The 20,053-nt window shown below is 47.5% G+C and overlaps 1 protein-coding gene across 1 annotated transcript; it reads right to left on the bottom strand.

Annotated features, from left to right (window-relative positions):
- Positions 1 to 13,643: 13,643 nt before the first annotated feature.
- On the bottom strand, positions 13,644 to 18,109 carry LOC137307671 (probable G-protein coupled receptor 139). The gene is made up of 2 exons (XM_067976898.1): positions 17,821 to 18,109; positions 13,644 to 14,542 (listed from the first exon to the last, which is right to left on the bottom strand). Exons 1-2 carry the CDS (start codon positions 18,107 to 18,109, stop codon positions 13,644 to 13,646), a joined length of 1,188 nt encoding a protein of 395 aa, XP_067832999.1.
- Positions 18,110 to 20,053: the final 1,944 nt, after the last annotated feature.

The raw sequence follows: 20,053 nt of genomic DNA, 5'->3' as shown, positions 1-20,053 counted from the left end.
TCCGCCCCTCCGCTCCTCCGCCCCTCCGCCCCTCCGCTCCTCCGCCCCTCCGTCCCTCCGCTCCTCCGTCCCTCCACTCCTCCGTCCCTCCGCCCCTCCGCCCCTCCGCTCCTCCGCCCCTCCGCCCCTCCGCTCCTCCGCCCCTCCGTCCCTCCGCTCCTCCGTCCCTCCGCTCCTCCGTCCCTCCGCTCCTCCGTCCCTCCCCTCCTCCGTCCCTCCGTCCCTCCGCTCCTCCGTCCCTCCGCTCCTCCGCTCCTCCGTCCCTCCATCCCTCCCCTCCTCCGCTCCTCCGCCCCTCTGTCCCTCCGCCCCTCTGCCCCTCCGTCCCTCCGCCCCTCCGCTCCTCCGCCCCTCTGTCCCTCCGTTCCTCCGTCCCTCCGTCCCTCCCCTCCTCCGTCCCTCCGTCCCTCCGCTCCTCCGTCCCTCCGCTCCTCCGTCCCTCCGTCCCTCCCCTCCTCCGTCCCTCCGTCCCTCCGCCCCTCCGCCCCTCCGCTCCTCCGCCCTTCCGTCCCTCCGTTCCTCCGTCCCTCCGTCCCTCCCCTCCTCCGTCCCTCCGCTCCTCCGTCCCTCCGCTCCTCCGTCCCTCCCCTCCTCCGTCCCTCCGTCCCTCCGCCCCTCCGCCCCTCCGCCCCTCCGTCCCTCCGTCCCTCCGCTCCTCCGTCCCTCCGCTCCTCCGTCCCTCTGTCCCTCCGCTCCTCCGTCCCTCCCCTCCTCCGTCCCTCCGTCCCTCCGCCCCTCTGCCCCTCCGTCCCTCCGCCCCTCCACTCCTCCGTCCCTCCGTTCCTCCCTCCCTCCGCTCCTCCGCCCCTCCGTCCCTCCGCCCCTCCCCTCCTGCGTCCCTCTGCTCCTCCGTCCCTCCGCCCCTCCGCCCCTCCGCTCCTCCGCTCCTCCGCCCATCCGCCCCTCCGTCCCTCCACCCCTCCCCTCCTCCGTCCCTCCGCTCCTCCGTCCCTCCGCCCCTCCGTCCCTCCGCCCCTCCCCTCCGCCCCTCCGTCCCTCCGCCACTCCGTCCCTCCGCCCCTCCGTCCCTCCGCTCCTCCGCCCCTCCGTCCCTCCGCCCCTCCGCCCCTCCGTCCCTCCGCCCCTCCGCCCCTCCGTCCCTCCGCCCCTCCGCCCCTCCGCCCCTCCGCCCCTCCGTCCCTCCGCCCCTCCGCCCCTCCGTCCCTCCGCCCCTCCGTCCCTCCGCTCCTCCGCCCCTCCGTCCCTCCGCTCCTCCGCCCCTCCGTCCCTCCGCCCCTCCGCCCCTCCGTCCCTCCGCTCCTCCGCCCCTCCGTCCCTCCGCTCCTCCGCCCCTCCGTCCCTCCGCCCCTCCGCCCCTCCGTCCCTCCGCTCCTCCGCCCCTCCGTCCCTCCGTCCCTCCTCTCCTCCGTCCCTCCGTCCATCCGCTGAACACCTCCTGAAAATCCATATTTATGACATTTGCTGCAATCCTTTTTATCGATTCAATCGATCACTTCTTCAAAAAACTCAGTGAAATTTTCCACGCATGAATTGCCTTCAACAAATCCATGCTGGCTGTCCTTGATCCTGTGCTCCTCACTCCCCCCTCTGCTCCACCGCCTCAGCTGATCCTGTGCTCCTCACTCCCCCCTCTGCTCCTCCGCCTCAGCTGATCCTGTGCTCCTCACTCCCCCCTCTGCTCCACCGCCTCAGCTGATCCTGTGCTCCTCACTCCCCCCTCTGCTCCTCCGCCTCAGCTGATCCTGTGCTCCTCACTCCCCCCTCTGCTCCTCCGCCTCAGCTGATCCTGTTCTCCTCACTCCCCACTCTGCTCCTCCGCCTCAGCTGATCCTGTGCTCCTCACTCCCCCCTCTGCTCCTCCGCCTCAGCTGATCCTGTGCTCCTCACTCCCCCCTCTGCTCCACCGCCTCACTTGTCTCAGAGGAAGTGTCAGAGGCAGTTTCGTTTCCTCTAAAGATATGATTGACCCTGTTGCTGTTTTACTTCAAAATTTCACTTCCCAACGCCAGAACCACGAAAATTCAACTACTTTAGGACCAGAGGTTACAACCTCTCTCCCTTTCCCCCTCTCTTGCTCTCTCTCTCTTGCGCTCTCACTCTCCTCCTTTATCTCAAGGGGATTGGACTACAATGGGGTGAAATTATGTGCCAGCTGTACAGACCAGTGGAGAGACTCCATCTGAAATACTGCATTCAGTTCTGGGCACCGCGCCACAGGAAGGATATGTTAACCTCCAGGCTCGAGGGGCTGAATTCCCAACCCCTGCTCTTCTGTTCCAATGAATGAAACAATAATTCAGGTATCGAGAACTTCTGTCCAAAGTACTGATTTCAGTATTTGACTGTCCTCAGTGTCCCAGCTCAGTGCAGTCCAGTCCAGACAAGCTGCTGGCACAAAGTGGCATTTTCTGTGAGACAAGAATGACTTGTTGAGGCAGTGAGAGCACCGAGTGCGGGTAGGCCTGCGCGTGAAATGGAAAGTGAGGTCAAATTCGACACAAGCTGCTGATGTCTCTGTTTCCATTTCCAAAACACACGCACGCACGGCCCAAATCGATGCATCTCCCGGGAAAGCTGCGAGGTGACGCAGGGTCGCCCTGGATCATGTGAAGCAATTGCCCACATACAAGGTTCTGCTCGTTTCACACAGGAACCTAAGAATTAGAAGCTGGAGAAGGTCATCCAGCCCCTCGAGCCTGCTCCACCATTCAACAAGATCAGGACTGAACTTCTACCTCAACACCATGTTCATGCACTATCCCCATATCCCTTGATGTCTTTAATATCTAGAAATCTATCGATCTCTGTTTTGAATGTACTCAATGACTGAGCCTCCACAGCCCTCTAGGGTAGAGAATTCCAAAGATTCACCACCCTCTGAATGAAGAAATCTCTCCTCATCTCAGAACTAAATGGCCTACCCTTTATTCTGAAACCATGACCCCTGGTTCGAGACTCCCCAGCCAGAGGAAGCATCCTCCCTGCATCTGACCTGTCGAGACCTGTAAGAATTTTTTAAGTTTCAAAGAGATCACCTCTCATTCTTCTAAACTCTAGAGAATACAGGCCTGGTCTACTCAATCTCTCCTCATACGACAATCCTGCCATCTCAGGAATCAGTCTGGTGAACCTTTGTTGCACTCCTTCTAGGGCAAGTATATCCTTTCTTCGGTAAGGAGATCAAAACTGTACACAATACTCCAGGTGTGTTCTCAACAAGGCCCTATTTAAATACAATAAGGCATCTTTACTCCTGTACTCAAATCTTCTTGTATTAAAGGCCAACATGCTATTTGCCTTCCTAATTGCTTGCTGCACCTGCATGTTAGCTTTCAGTGACTCATGTACAAGGACACCCAGGTCGCTTTGAACATCATCATTTCACAATCTCTCACGATTTAAAAAATACTTTGTGTTTCTGTTTTTCGACCAAAGTGGATAACTTCACATTTTTCCACATTATATTCCATCTGCCTTGTTCTTCCCCACTGACGAAACCTGTCCATATCCCTTTGAAGCCTCTTTACATCCTCCACACAATTCACATCCCGACTTAGTTTTGTGTCATCAGCAAACTTGGAAATATTACATTTGGTTCCCTGATCTAAGTCATTGATATAATTGTGAATAGCTGGAGCCCAAGCACCAATCCCTGCAGTACCCCACTAGTCACAGTCTGCCAACCTGACAAAGACCCGTTTATTCCTACTCTCTTGTTTCTGGCTGTTGATCAATTCTCAATCCATGCCAGTATATTACCCCCAATTCCATGTGCTCTAACTTTGTTCACCAACCTCCTGTGTGGGACCTGATCTGAAGCCTTCTGAGAATCCAAATACACCACATCCACTGGTCCCCTCTAATCTATTTCACGAGTTACATCCTCAAAGAACTCCAATAGGTTTGTCAAATATGATTTTCCTTTCATAAATCCATGTTGACTCTGCCAAATCCTATTATTATTTTCTGAGTTTCCTGTTATCACATCCTTTATAATAGATTCGAGCATTTTTCCGACTCCTGATGTCAGGTTAACAGGTCTGTCGTCCCTGTTTTCTCTCTTTCTCTTCTCTTAAATAGTGGGGTTACATTTGCTACCCTCCAATCTGCAGGAACAGTTCTATAATTTCTAGAATTTTGGAAGATGACAACCAATGCATCCACTATCTCCATAGCCACCTGTCAAAACCATGTGATATAGATCATCAGGTCCTTGGGATTTATTGACTTTCAGTCCCATTCATTCCTCGAGTACTATTTTTTTTACTGATACTAATTTCTTTCAGTTCCTCATTCTCCCAGACCCTTGGTTCTCTACTATTTCTGGGAGTTTTTTTTGTATCTTCTTCCGTGAAGACAGACACAAAGTATTTGTTAATTTCACTGTCACTTCCTTATTCCCCATTATAAATTATCCCGTCTCTGTCTATAAGGGATCCACATTAGCCTTTGCCAGTTTTTTTTTCCTTTTTACATCCCTATAGAAGCTTTTACAGTCCGTTTTTATGTTTCTCGCTAGTTTACTCTCATATTCTATTTTCCCTTTCTTTATCAATTTCTTGGTGCTGCTTTGCTGAATTCTATTATGCTCTAATCCGCAGGCTTACTGCGTTTTTTGGCAAATTTATATCCCTCTTCCTTTGATTTAATACGATCTTTAATTTCTCTTGTTAGCCACGGTTGGACCACTTTACCTCTTGGGTTTTTGTGCAGTAAAGGAATATATATTTGTTGCAAATTATGTATTCATTCTTTAAATGTGAACCATTGACTGTCTACCGTCATACCTTTTAATGTAGTTCCCCAATCAACCACAGAAAACTTGCACCTCATCCCTTCGTAGTTTCCGTTGTTTAAATTAAAGATCCTAGTTTCAGATACAACTACATCACTTTCAAACTTAATGAAGAATTCCATCATATTGTGGTTACTCTTTCCTAAGGGTTCCCTTACAGGATTATAAATTAACCCTTTCTCATTGCACAATACCAGATCTGTACCCTAGTTGGTTCCTCAACATACTGATCTAGAAAACGATCTCGTATACATTGCAGGAATTCGTCCTCCACAGTATTACTGCTAATTTGGTTTGCCCAATCTATATTGTAGACTAAAGACCCCCATGATTACTGCATTACTCTTGTTATATGCACTTCTAATTTCCTGCTTTACACCGTGCCCTACATTACCACTACTGTTTGCTGGCCGAGAAACAACTCCCACCAATGTTTTCTGCCGCTTGCTGTTTCTTAGCTCCACCCAAACTGATTCTATATCTCAACGTTCTGAGCCAAGATCCTTTCTCACTATTGTGCTGATCTCATCCATTATTAACTGCGCTACCCCACCTCCTTTTTCCTTTTTGCCTGTCCTTCCTAAATGTCGAATATTTTTGAATAATCAGTTCCCAGCCTTGGTCACCCTGCAGCCACGTCTCCGTAATGGCAATTACATCAAACCCATTTACTACTATTGGTGCTGTCAATACATTTACCTTGTTGCGAATGCTGCGTGCTTTCAGATAAAGTGCCTTTAATTTTTCCCTGTCAACATTTTTGTCCTATTTTGACCTGTAATCCGGTCACGTGGCTTCTCCTGTTTCTGATTCTTTCTTCCCTCCTGCTTCCTCTGCTTCCCCAACTGCCAAGTGAATTAGGTGCTCGAAGCAATCACAGCGAATTCCTGAAACCCATCCTGACATGGGCAGCAGGGAGAGAGAGAATGAAAGGTGCTGGGCATTGAGAGCTGATGGAATTTGAACATGCTGGATAAATAGACACATAAATCTCATCTCCCTCTTTCTTTCCTATGCGGAATATTTTAATGCTCAGGAGATGATTTCACTGCCACCCGTGCTCTTCTGCTTCTTTGGGTCGATTCTTGCATTTATTTACAGTGAAAATCTATTCCTGCCACTGAAGGATTGGGGATGTAAAAGACACGCGTCAAGGTTGGAAAATATTTCTATCGTCTTCATTGAGCTTTTATTTCTCAGTTACCTTCTGTCTTTATCTCTTGTTTTTGTCTCTCTCAGTGCCGGGTGACCATTTGATTTGATGCATTTGTCCTGAACTGATGCCTTTTCCACATCTCGAGGCGGTCAGACACGTTCTATCTGTCTGTTACTGCTGATGACCATTAATGGGGACAGGCCGCGAGTTCATCGTTTATCTGCAAAGCGGAGAAAGACAAATAAAAAGAAAGATCTGTTTCTCCACCACAAGGGCAAAGATGCAAAGGATGTTATTCAAAAAACTGTCCCCGTGACTTTGTGTTTGGATTTGTTTGCAAAGCTTGCATTTTAAAAGTTAAAAAATACCCGACACAAAGTGAACTTCTCACCAGCCCATAAAGGAATCAAACACACAATCACAACATGTTCTAAGCAAGCAGGATAACCAGCCGTTACTAACATCTCATAGGAACATAGGAACAGGAGAAGGCCATTCAGCCCCTCGTGCCTGCTCCGCCATTTGATAAGATCATGGCTGATCTGTGATCTAACTCCATATACCTGCCTTTGGCCCATATCCCTTAATACCTTTGGTTGCCAGAAAGCTATCTATCTCACATTTAAATTTCGCAATTGAGATAGTATCAATTGCCGTTTGCGGAAGAGAGTTCCAAACTTCTACCACCCTTTGTGTGCAGAAATGTTTTCTGATCTCGCTCCTGAAAGGTCTGGCTCTAATTTTTAGACTGTGCCCCCGACTCCTAGAATCCCCAACCAGCGGAAATAGTTTCTCTGTATCCACCCTATCCGTTCCCCTTAACATCTTATAAACTTCGATCAGATCACCCCTTAACCTTCAAAACTCGAGAGAATACAACCCAAATTTGTGTAATCTCTCCTCGTAACTTAACCCTTGAAGTCCGGGTATCATTCCAGTAAACCTACGCTGCACTCCCTCCAAGGCCAATATGTCCTTCCGAAGATGCGATGCCCAGAACTGCTCACAGTATTCCAGGTGCGGTCTAACCAGGGTTGTGTATAGCTGCAGCATAACTTCTGCCCCCTTGTACTCTAGTCCGCTAGATGTAAAGGCCAGCATTCCATTAGCCTTATTGAATATTTTCTGCACTTGTTCATGACACTTCAATGATCTATGAACCTGAACCCCTAAGTCCCTTTGGGCATCCACAGTTTTTAACTTTTTACCATTTAGAAGTACCCTGTTCTATCCTTTTTTGATCCGAAGTGGATGACCTCACATTTGTCTACATTGAATTCCATTTGCCACAATTTTGCCCATTCACCTAATCTATCAATATCCCTTTGTAATTTTATGTTTTCATCTACACTGCTTACAATGCCACCAATCTTTGTGTCATCGGCAAACTTAGATATGAGACTTTCTATGCCTTCATCTAAGTCGTCAATAAATATTGTGAATAATTGAGGCCCCAAGACAGATCCCTGCGGGACTCCACGAGTCACATCTGCCAATGTGAATACTTACCCATTATCCCTACTCTCTGTCGCCTTTCGCTCAGCCAATTTCCTAACCAAGTCCGTACTTTTCCCTCGATTCCATGGGCTACTATCTTAGCTAACAGTCTCTTATGTGGGACCTGATCAAATGCCTTCTGGAAGTCCATCTAAATAACATCCATTGACATTCACCTGTCCACTACTTTAGTCACCTCATCAAAAAATTCAATCAGGTTTGTCAGGTATGACAAACCTTTCACAAATCCATGCTGGCTCTCTCTGATTAACTGAAAATTCTCGGTGTTCAGTCACCCTATCCTTAATTATAGACTCCAGCATTTTCCCCACAACAGATGTTCGGCTAACTGGTCCATAATTCCCCGGTTTCCCTCTCTCTCCTTCCTTAAAAAGCGGAGTGACATGTGCAATTTTCCAATCTAGAGGGACAGTTCCTGAAACTAGAGAACTTTGAAAGATTATAGTTAGGTCATCCGCAATGTGCTCACCTACTTCCTTTAAAACCCTGGGATGAAAACCATCTGGTCCTGGGGATTTGTCACCCTTTAGTGCTATTATTTTCGTCATTACTGTTGCTTTACTTATGTTAATTTTATCGAGTCTCTGTCCCCGATTCAATATTAGTTTTCTTGGGATTTCCGGCATGCTATCCTCATTTTCGACTGTAAATACTGACTCAAAGTAATTGTTCAACATGTCCGCCATTTCCCCATTGTCAATGACAATAACCCCACTTTCAGTTTTTAAGGGGCCAACACTGCTCCTGACCGCCCTCTTTTTCCTAATATAACTATAAAAGTTCTTTGTTTTGGTTTTGATATCCCTTGCGAGTTTCTTTTCATACTCTCTTTTTGTAACTCTTACTATCAGTTTTGTGACCCTTTGTTGATCTTGGTATCTTTCCCATTTGCCAGGATCTGTGCCATTTTTTGCCTTTTTGTATGCCCTTTCCTTATGTCTTATACTGTCCCTTACCTCTTTAGTTGTCCATGGCTGTTTTTTTTGGCAAGTAGAGTTCTTGCCCCTCAGGGGTATAAACCGATTCTGTATCACGTTAAATGTTTCTTTAAACATTTCCCACTGATCATCAGTCGTTTTACCCATTAACAGATTTGCCCAGTTTACTGTGGACAGTCTCTGTCTCATCCAATTGAAGTCGACCTTGCCCAAGTCTAGAATCTTAGCAGCTGAATCACTTTTTTCCCTTTCAAACACTACATTGAACTCGATCATTTTATGATCACTATTGGATAGATGTTCACGCATAGTTAAGCCGTTAACTAAATCTAGTATGGCTTGCCCCCTTGTTGCCTCGAGGACATACTGCTGTAGAAAACTATCCCGGACACGCTCAAGAAATTTGCTACCTTTCTGACAGTTGCTAGTCTGCTTTTCCCAATCTATGTGAAGGTTAAAGTCCCCCATTAAGACCACTATGCCTTTCTTACACGCTTGTCTAATCTCTGCATTTATACAATCTCGCACTTCAGAGCTGCTGCCAGGGCTCCTATGCACAATTCCCACTATAGTCTTCGATCCTTTCCTATTTCTCAATTCAACCCATAAGGTCTCTGTTGGCTGCTTACCTCTCGTTGTATCCCCCTTTATCATTGAAGTGATTTCATCTCTAATCATTAAGGCTACTCCTCCCCCTCTTCCAGTTTCCCTATCTCTCCTGTGGACCTTATAACCTGGTAAAATTAGTTCCCAATCCTGACCATCCTGCAGCCATGTCTCAGTAATAGCTATCATGTCATACCCTCCAATTTGAATTTGAACCTGTCGTTCATTTAATTTATTCCTTCTACTCCGTGCATTTGTATATAGAACTCTTAGTTGGGCCACACACCCTAGCCTGACCTTCAGCTTTGATGCTGAGTTAATCGCCTTATGCCTTCTAGTTTTTACCTTATCTGTCGTGCCTAAAGTACACTTTCTTTCTTCTGCTCCACGCTTTTCCCTTCCACTTGTTCTTGAACAACTGTTTGTACTATTTGTATTGTAAATTTCCCCTGAGTCTTCCCCTCTCTTGCTGCTCTCAACTTTACTCCCTTCTGACTCACCGCTCAGGTTCCCATCCCCCTGCTACTCGAGTTTAAACCTTCCCCAACAGCACTAGCAAACACCTCCACGAGGACATTGGTCCCGGTCCTGCTCGGGTGTAGCCCGTCACGCTTGTACAGGTCCCACCTTCCCCAGAACTAGTCTCAATGTCCCAGGAATCTAAATCTCTCCCTCCTACACCATCCCTGCAGCCACTCATTCATCCTGTCTATTCTCCTGTTCCTATACTCACTAGCACGTGGCACTGGTAGTAATCCTGAGATCACTACCTTTGCTTTTTAATTTATCTCCTAACTCCTTAAATTCAACTTGCAGGACCTCATCCCTTTTTTTACCTATGTCGTTGGTACCAATATGGACCACGACTACTGGCTGTTCACCCTCCCCCTCCAGAATGCCCTGCAGCCGCTCCGCGACATCCTTGACCCTAGCACCAGGGAGGCAACATACCATCCTGGAGTCACGTTTATGGCCGCAGAAACGCCTATCTGTTCCCCTTACAAATGAATCCCCTATCACTGTTGCCCTGCCGCTCTTCTTCCTCCCCTCCTGTGCAGCAGAGCCACCTGTGCTGCCCCGAACCTGGCTCTTGCTGCTTTCCCCTGATAAGCCATCTCCCCCAACAGCATTCAAAGCAGAATATCTGTTTGAGAGGGAGATGGTCCCAGGGGACTCCTGCTTTATCTGCCTAGTCCTTTTACTCTGCCTGGCGGTCACCCATTTCCTTTCTGCCTGCGTAATCTTTACCTGCGGTGTGACCACCTCACTGAACGTGCTGTCCACGATAGTCTCAGCATCGCGGATGCTCCACAGTGAATCCACCTGCAGCTCCAGCTCCGAAATACGGTTAGCCAATAGCTGCAACTGGACACACTTTCTGCACACATGGTCGCCAGGAACACTGGTAGTGTCCATGACTTCCCACATAGTGCAGGAGGAGCGTATCACAGGTGCGAGCTCTGCTGCCATGACTTGCCTTAGACTCTCAGACTCTCCTCCCGTGTGTCGGTGAGTGTCCTGCAAGAGGTTTGGGTGCTCTGCCTGTCGTGATTGAATAGTTGACAGTGTGTGTGACCTGTGAGTTGTGGGTGGGTGGCTTGCAGTAATGGTAATGTGTGAGGGTAAGAGGAAGCATCTGATTGAAGAGTTGAGTACTGATTGAAAGAGTTTGTTGGTATGTGGGTGATGGGGGTGGAGTGCGTGGTGCAGTTGGTGGGAGATGCCACTTGACAGTTGACCTCACTCACATTGACCACTCATGTCAAAGCATCGAACTTCTTCCTGCACTGTATCCATGTTCATGACACGCCTGGCATTGACTTCATCCCTTGCTGCCTCCCACTACCTCGGGAGCACATGTCTGGAGGGCTTCTTGCCCCCCTGTGGATATAAGATGTCCCTCCTTCTGTCCACCTCTTGCACTAAGGTCTGTAGTGCATCAGCAGAGAGTCTTGGTGCGCACACTCTCACAGACCTGATTCCAACTCAGATTGGCAGATTGGTGAGGTGTGGCGTGCAGATTGGAGGATGTGGGATTTAGCAGTGCACAACTTTTATTCAATGTTTTAACATAACTCAAGGATTTGTAGACGTAAGGACGGGAGCTGCATCTGTGTTTTGTGTGTGAGATGTCTGATCTCTGTTCAGATTCCATGTGGACCCACATCTTATATTTTGCAAATAGGAGGTGCAGGCTGCCTTTAAGAGGTGCAGGCTGCCTTTAAGAGGTGTGAGCCACTCACGCAATATCTGGGACCCCCTGCTGGTGAGAAGCCATTAAACAACTCAGCTCGGCCTGGCTGCTCACAGGAATCAGGTGAACCACCAGACAGCACCAATCTCACCTGCTGTCTGCATCGCAAAGACCGGGCACGGGTTAATCGCGCACCGCGACCTCCGCACCAGGATTCGGGGGTTATCGAGTTTAACCCCCCATGAGTTCAAATTTCACCAAGACAAGTCAGGAAAAATTTGATTTCCTAATTTGTGGGCTAGCTGGATAAAAATGAGCATGATAGCTGCTAAATGGTTGTAAAAACCCAGATGGTTCACTCATGTCTTTCAGGGAAAGGAACCTCCGACCAACCCTGCATGATCAGGCCGACTCACGACTGGTCTAAACTATCTGGTGACCCTTAATGCTCTCTGATGTTGCCCAGCAATTGAGAACAATCCCAGGAACATCACCACAAAGACTGCTGCAGTTCAAGAAGGCTGCCGACCACCATCTTCAGGCAATTAGGGATGGGTAACGAATATCCCAAATCTCCCACATCCTGAGAACAAATTTTTAAAAAGTCTTGGAAAGAGCCATTTGTTTATTAACTATTTTGGAGAAGGAGGCTGAACAAAGTATTTTCTGGGATCAGTAAAACTGTTGTACCTGAGAATTGACATCAGTTATGGGCCAGAAGACGGCATGAATTGGAACCAGATTTCCACTTTAGATTCTCAAGCCCCTTGATTTTCTGTCCAGCACAAAATATATCAGTAAATGATGACCTTAGGGTATAAATATCAAAGTGGTCTTTCTTCAGAAATTCGATGTTTAACCGTCTTCATACTGTCATTGTTTCTGTTCCACTCCTTCCCACTTTCCCCACGGAGCGTGTCTCATCGGAATTATTGGGAAGAGGATAAATTGACTTTAATACACACTGCTCTCCCCAGGGGGTGGGGGGAGAGTGTGGACTTTACTACTCACTGCTCTCCCCAGGGGGTGGGGGGAGAGTGTGGACTTTATTACTCACTGCTCTCCCCAGGGGGTGGGGGCAGAGTGTGGACTTTACTACTCACTGCTCTCCCCAGGGGGTGGGGGGAGAGTGTGGACTTTACTCCTCACTGCACTCCCCAGGGGGTGAGGGGAGAGAGTGTGGACTTTAAAACACACTGCTCTCCCCAGGGGGTGGGGGGAGAGTGTGGACTTTATTACTCACTGCTCTCCCCAGGGGGCGGGGGCAGAGTGTGGACTTTATTACTCACTGCTCTCCCCAGGGGGTGGGGGGAGAGAGTGTGGACTTTATTACTCACAGCTCTCCCCAGGGGTGTGCGGGGGAGAGAGTGTGGACTTTATTACTCACTGCTCTCCCCAGGGGGTGGGGGGGGAGAGAGTGTGGACTTTATTACTCACTGCTCTCCCCAGGGGGTGGGGGGGGGAGAGAGTGTGGACTTTACTACTCACTGCTCTCCCCAGGGGTGTGTGGGGAGAGAGTGTGGACTTTATTACTCACTGCTCTCCCCAGGGGTGTGTGGGGGGAGAGAGTGTGGACTTTATTACTCACTGCTCTCCCCAGGGGTGTGTGGGGGAAGAGAGTGTGGACTTTATTACTCACTGCTCTCCCCAGGGGTGTGTGTGTGTGGGGAGAGAGTGTGGACTTTATTACTCACTGCTCTCCCCAGGGGTGTGTGGGGGGAGAGAGTGTGGACTTTATTACTCACTGCTCTCCCCAGGGGTGTGTGGGGGGAGAGAGTGTGGACTTTATTACTCACTGCTCTCCCCAGGGGGTGGGGGGAGAGTGTGGACTTTATTACTCACTGATCTCACCAGGGGGTGGGGGAAGAGTGTGGACTTTATTACTCACTGCTCTCCCCAGGGGGTGGGGGGAGAGTGTGGACTTTATTACTCACTGCTCTCCCCAGGGGGTGGGGAAGAGTGTGGATTTTATTACTCACTGCTCTCCCCAGGGGTGAGGGGAGAGAGTGTGGACTTTATTACTCACTGCTCTCCCCAGGGGTGAGGGGAGAGAGTGTGGACTTTATTACTCACTGCTCTCCCCAGGGGGTGGGGGGAGAGTGTGGACTTTATTACTCACTGCTCTCCCCAGGGGTGAGGGGAGAGAGTGTGGACTTTACTACTTACTGCTCTCTCCAGGGGGGTGGGGGGAGAATCTGGACTTGTATTTTTGTTTATTTTATTATCTTTTAAATTCTCCAATATGATGAAAGTATTGGTGCAATTAGTCGTGATATATAATTTTACAACTTGTACTTTCCTGATATATAATCTTTGACAGCACTGTAAATGAGTTGCTAAATTCCCTCAGGTTATAAAGGTTTCAGTGATTGGAGAATACACAGTGTTTGCAGCACCGTGGCCTGGTGGAGAGAGAATCAGACACCGTATGACGCAGAACGGTCTCTGATCTGAGAAAGTCTTCAGATCTTCTCATTATTTAATCAATTTTATAATTACAGTAAAGGGATATTTCACCACATTCTTCAACTGCTCTCTGAATTTAGTCTGTGTCACGGCATAAATACAAGTGTTTGTGCAGCAACTCATGAGCTGGAGCATGTATCCCAGTTCTAGTATAAACTGAGGTAGAATTACAGAATAAAACCCCATGAACCACACCCGGTTCCATATAGAATACACCATAAACAGTGCCCAGAACAGTATAAAGTTTCCTGATATCACAAAGAGTAAAATTATGGATTTCCTTCGGCTCTCCATCTCTGGGTCTCTGGGACTCTCCCCACTGCTGTGACCCCGGAGTCTCCTGCGAGCTCTGCTGGCCACTAAAATGTATCTGACGGTGAAAACATTGAGCAACAGAATCAGAACAAATGGGATCCCCGGGGTGAGGATATAATGAAGGAGTTCGATGACTGCCCACACACGTGAAATCATAACAAGGACAGGTACAGAACAAAACCACGGTTCATTGTAAAGCAAATACCGACCCGTGAACATAAAGAAGCAGGTGATGTTCTTTAAACAGCCCACCACACTCACTGTTCCCTGAACCACAGCCGCCGTTCTCTCGGTGCAATATTTAGTTTTCAGATTCTGGCAACAAATGGCCACAAATCGATCGAAGGTGAAAGTGACGGTGAACCAGACGGAACAGTCTGTGGCTGCGAAAAGCAGGACGGCGTGGATATTACACACGGGGATGGACCACAGGAAACGAAACTGACCCTGATAGACAATGGGAATCTGCCTGAGTATCAGATCGAAGATAACGACCAGTAGATCCGCCGCTGCCATCGCCACCAGGTAACGAGTGACACATTTGGAGAGACCGCACTTTCCCCGAGATAGGATAACTATCGTCAATAAGTTAACTGTAAGGAAGGGAAATAAACAGGGCAATTGTACATCAGGCTGGAACTGCCTGTAAATATTATTACCGTCCCTGGATCTCCAGTAAATATTAGCACCGTCTCTGGATCCCCTGTAAATATTATCACCATCTCTGGGTCCCCTGTAAATATTAGCACCGCCTCTGGATCCCCTGGAAATATTAGCACCGCCTCTGGATCCCCTGTAAATATTAGCACCCTCTCTGGGTCCCCTGTAAATATTATCACCATCTCTGGGTCCCCTGTAAATATTAGCACCCTCTCTGGATCCCCTGTAAATATTAGCACCCTCTCTGGATCCCCTGGAATATTAGCACCCTCTCTGGGTCCCCTGTAAATATTATCACCATCTCTGGGTCCCCTGTAAATATTAGCACCGCCTCTGGATCCCCTGGAAATATTAGCACCGCCTCTGGATCCCCTGGAAATATTAGCACCGTCTCTGGATCTCCTGTAAATATTAGCACCCTCTCTGGGTCCCCTGTAAATATTATCATCATCTCTGGGTCCCCTGTAAATATTAGCACCGCCTCTGGATCCCCTGTAAATATTAGCACCGCCTCTGGATCCCCTGTAAATATTAGCACCCTCTCTGGATCCCCTGTAAATATTAGCACCGCCTCTGGATCCCCTGTTAATATTAGCACCCTCTCTGGATCCCCTGTAAATATTAGCACCGCCTCTGGATCACCTGGAAATATTAGCACCGCCTCTGGATCCCCTGTAAATATTAGCACCCTCTCTGGATCACCTGTAAAAATTAGCACCGCCTCTGGATCCCCTGTAAATATTAGCACCCTCTCTGGATCCCCTGTAAATATTAGCACCGCCTCTGGATCCCCTGTAATTATTAGCACCGTCTCTGGATCCCCTGTAAATATTATCACCGTCTCTGGATCCCCTGTAAATATTAGCACCGCCTCTGGATCCCCTGTAAATATTAGCACCCTCTCTGGATCCCCTGTAAATATTAGCACCGCCTCTGGATCCCCTGGAAATATTAGCACCGCCTCTGGATCCCCTGGAAATATTAGCACCGCCTCTGGATCCCCTGGAAATATTAGCACCCTCTCTGGATCCCCTGTAAATATTAGCACCACCTCTGGATCCCCTGTAAATATTAGCACCCTCTCTGGATCCCCTGTAAATATTAGCACCGCCTCTGGATCCCCTGTAATTATTAGCACCGTCTCTGGATCCCCTGTAAATATTATCACCATCTCTGGATCCCCTGTAAATATTAGCACCGTCTCTGGATCCCCTGTAAATATTAGCACCGCCTCTGGATCCCCTGTAAATATTAGCACCCTCTCTGGATCCCCTGTAAATATTAGCACCGCCTCTGGATCCCCTGGAAATATTAGCACCGCCTCTGGATCCCCTGGAAATATTAGCACCGCCTCTGGATCCCCTGTTAATATTAGCACCCTCTCTGGATCCCCTGTAAATATTAGCACCACCTCTGGATCCCCTGTAAATATTAGCACCCTCTCTGGATCCCCTGTAAATATTAGCACCGCCTCTGGATCCCCTGTAGTTATTAGCACTGTCTCTGGATCCCCTGTAAATATTATCACCATCTCTGGATCCCCTGTAAATATTAGCACCCTCTCTGGATCCCCTCTAAATATTTAAAAATTTGGATCCGCTGTAAATATTAGTACCATTTATGGAACCCCTGTAAATATTAGTACGGTCCCTGGATCCCCTGTAGATATTAGAACCATCTCTGGATGCCCTTTAAGTATTAATACCTTCTCCAGATGCACTGTAACTATTAGCAATGTCTCTAGATCCCATGTAAATATTAGTAATATCTCTGGATCTGTTGTATATTATCACTGTCCCTGGATCCCCTGTATATTATCACTGCCTCTGGATGCTCTGTATATTGTCACCATCTCCTGAGCCCGTGTAAATATTCGTACCATCTCCGGATCACCTTTTAATATCTGTACCAACTCTGGATCTCTTGTGTATTATCATCATCTCTGGATTCCCTCTAAATATTAGTACAGTCTCTCGATCCCCTGTAAATATTAGTACAGTCTCTCGATCCCCTGTAAATATTAGTACAGTCTCTCGATCCCCTGTAAATATTCGTACAGTCTCTCGATCCCCTGTAAATATTCGTACAGTCTCTCGATCCCCTGTAAATATTCGTACAGTCTCTCGATCCCCTGTAAATATTAGTACAGTCTCTTGATTCCCTGTAAACATTAGTACAGTCTCTCGATCCCCTGTAAATATTAGTACAGTCTCTTGATCCCCTGTAAATATTAGTACAGTCTCTCGATCCCCTGTAAATATTAGTACAGTCTCTCGATCCCCTGTAAATATTAGTACAGTCTCTCGATCCCCTGTAAATATTCGTACAGTCTCTTGATTCCCTGTAAATATTAGTACAGTCTCTCGATCCCCTGTAAATATTCGTACAGTCTCTCGATCCGCTGTAAATATTCGTACAGTCTCTCGATCCCCTGTAAATATTAGTACAGTCTCTCGATCCCCTGTAAATATTAGTACAGTCTTTTGATTCCCTGTAAATATTAGTACAGTCTCTCGATCCCCTTTAAATATTAGTACAGTCTCTCGATCCCCTGTAAATATTAGTACAGTCTCTTGATTCCCTGTAAATATTACAATCATCACTGGATCCCCTTTAAATATTAGCACTGTCTCTGGATCCCACTGTAAATATTAGTACCTTCTTTGGATCCCCTATAAATGTTAGTACTGTCTCTGGACCCCTGTAAATATTAGCACTGTCCCTGGATCCGCTGTATATTATCACAGTCTCTGGATCCCCTGTATATTATCACTGTCTCTGGATCCCCTGTATATTATCACTGTCTCTGGATCCCCTGTATATTATCACTGTCTCTGGATCCCCTGTATATTATCACTGTCTCTGCATCCTCTGTATTTTAGTATCGTGTCTGGACCCCATTCCAATACTGACACACCCCAGTGACCCTGTAAAACAGGTGCATGCTCAGGGACCCTGAAGTACAGCCTCACTTTCAGGGTCCGATTGTGAATTCAATCTCACACCCAGAAAGTCCCCGTATATATATCTCTCATCACTGATCCCACTCCCCCATCAATGTATCTCCCAGCCCAGGTACCCCTTTTAATTTTTGAGCTGGATATAGAGACTTACCATCAAATCAAACAGCAGCGAGTGCTGGACAGGGAACAAGAACAATTATGCAGTGAAACATGTTTTATCGAATTAATAGCTGGATATAGAGACTTACCAGAAACACCAATAGCAGCGAGCAGAGGATAGTAAATTACTTGTATACCCAAAAGCACAAAATTTATCCGATCCTCTAATGAGACTAAATCATAATTTCCGTCGAGATATTGAAATATCCAGAATGGACTGTTCCAATCTGTTGTTCTCAGATTCCGACCCATTGTTGTAACATTCCAATCTATTGTTCTCAGATTCCGACCCATTGTTGTAACATTCCAATCTATTGTTCTCAGATTCCGACCCATTGTTGTAACATTCCAATCTATTGTTCTCAGATTCCGACCCATTGTTGTAACATTCCAATCTATTGTTCTCAGATTCCGATCTATTCTTTCCCTCTCTGTGGAGCCGCTGATCCCTGTTAGTGCCGGGGGTGATGCTCCCACTGACACTATGGGATAACACGTTGAAAGTCGTCGCTTATAAATAACAGAGAGAAACACTCCAGTGACACAATTAGGGCCAATGGAGACTGACATTAATTACAGTCACTGAACAAACAGATTCTGTTTACAACTTTCAATCCAACAACTTTTGCAGCACAACATATATTTAACCAAATATTATGCAGATGGAAAACCCAAAGCCCAGTATATTATTTTAATAAATATTTGGAAGATCAGGAACTATGATCCCACAGTCTGACAGCATGGATGTGAAGTGAGAGCAGCTTCATTTACAGATTTCAGATAATTTCGGAGTGAAATCCTTTAATTTCAGAGAGTTTCTATCCATTTCTCAAGAATTGGGTTTAAACTCAGAGATGGAAACTGAACCATTCTACCAGTTAGTTTGGAGACCACCCTGCGAATATTGGTGCAATCTCTGGATACCCCATCAATATTGGCAAGTCTATGGATCCTCTTCTTAATATTGGTACAGTCTCTGGATTTACCTGTAAATAATGGCACATTCTTTGGATTCAATTGTAAATATTCGCACAGTCTATGGATTTCCCTCCAAATATTCCTACAGACTGTGATAAAGGCTCTGGGTAATTCTAAAAATATTGGCCCACTTCCAGATTTCCCGACACAATCTGTTGACTGGCTAAATGTGTACACTGCCGAGTAACACCATAAATATTGAATCACTCCCACAGACCTCTGTAAGTACTGACAAGGTCTGGATAAAGCTTGAATGTCTACGGTCCTTGGAACCCCTGCAAACATTAACTCACTCCCACAGGCCCAAATTCAGACTGACACAGTCTGGGGGCTCCCTGAATGTCTCCAATCCTTAGCACTCCTTTATATATCGACTCACTCTCACAGACCCTTGTAAATACTTACACAACAATAAAAACTTGCATTTATATCGCTCCTTTGATGTAGTAAGACATCACTAGGTGCTTTGCAGGAATGTTATCAAACACTATTTGACACCAAGCCAAATAAGGAGATATTAGGACAGGTGACCGAAAGCTTGGTCAAAGAGGTAGGTTTTAAAGAGCATCGTAAAGGAGGAGAGGGAGGTAGAGAGGCGAAGAAATTTAGGGAGGGAATTCCAGAGCTTAGGGCCTAGGCAGCTGAAGGCACAGCCACCAATGTTGGAGTGATTAAAATTGGGGATGTGCAGGAGGCCTGAATTGGAAGAGCTCAGAGATCTCGGAGGCTTGTAGGGCTGGAGGATGTTACAAAGATACAGAGGGGCGAGACCATGGAGGGATTTGAAAACAAGGATGAGAATTTTGAAATTGAAGCATTCCTAGACCGGGAGCCAATGTAAGTCAGCGAGCACATGGGATCTGGTGCGAGTTAGGATACGGACAGCAGGAGTTTTGGACGAGCTGGATTTTCCGGAGGGTAGAAGATGGGAGGCCAACCAGGAGAGCATTGGAGTAGTCAAGTCTAGAGGTAACAAAGGCATGGATGAGGGTTTCAACAGCAGATGAGCTGAGGCAGGGGCGGAGACGGGCGATGTTGTGGAGGTGAAAGTAGACGGCCTTGGTGATGGAGCGGATATGTGGTCAGAAGTTCATCTCAGGGTCAAACAGGATGAGAAGATTGTGAATGGTCTGGTTCAGCCTCAGACAGTGGCCAGGGAGAGGGATGGAGTCAGTGGATCGGGAACGGAGTTCGTGGCAGAGGCCAAAGACAATGGCTTCGGTTTTCCCAAAAGCTTTGCTCATCCGGTACTGGATGTCAGATAAGCAGTGTGACAAATGAGAGAGAGTGGAGGGGTCGAGGGAGGTGGTTGTGAGGTCGAGCTGGGTGTCATCAGCAGACATG

The sequence above is a fragment of the Heptranchias perlo genome, chromosome 3 (genome assembly GCF_035084215.1).
Source record: "Heptranchias perlo isolate sHepPer1 chromosome 3, sHepPer1.hap1, whole genome shotgun sequence".
NCBI classification, from domain to species: Eukaryota; Metazoa; Chordata; class Chondrichthyes; order Hexanchiformes; family Hexanchidae; genus Heptranchias; species Heptranchias perlo.
This window is presented reverse-complemented; position numbering and strand designations above follow the sequence as displayed.

Bases quoted from the DNA above. Each gene is read 5' to 3' on its own strand.
- LOC137307671 (XM_067976898.1), bottom strand. From the start codon at position 18,109: ATGGGTCGGAATCTGAGAACAATAGATTGGAATGTTACAACAATGGGT. The intron at 14,543-17,820 runs GTAAGTCTCTAT...CCTTCCTTACAG, and splicing joins CGCTGCTATTGGTGTTTCTG to TTAACTTATTGACGATAGTT.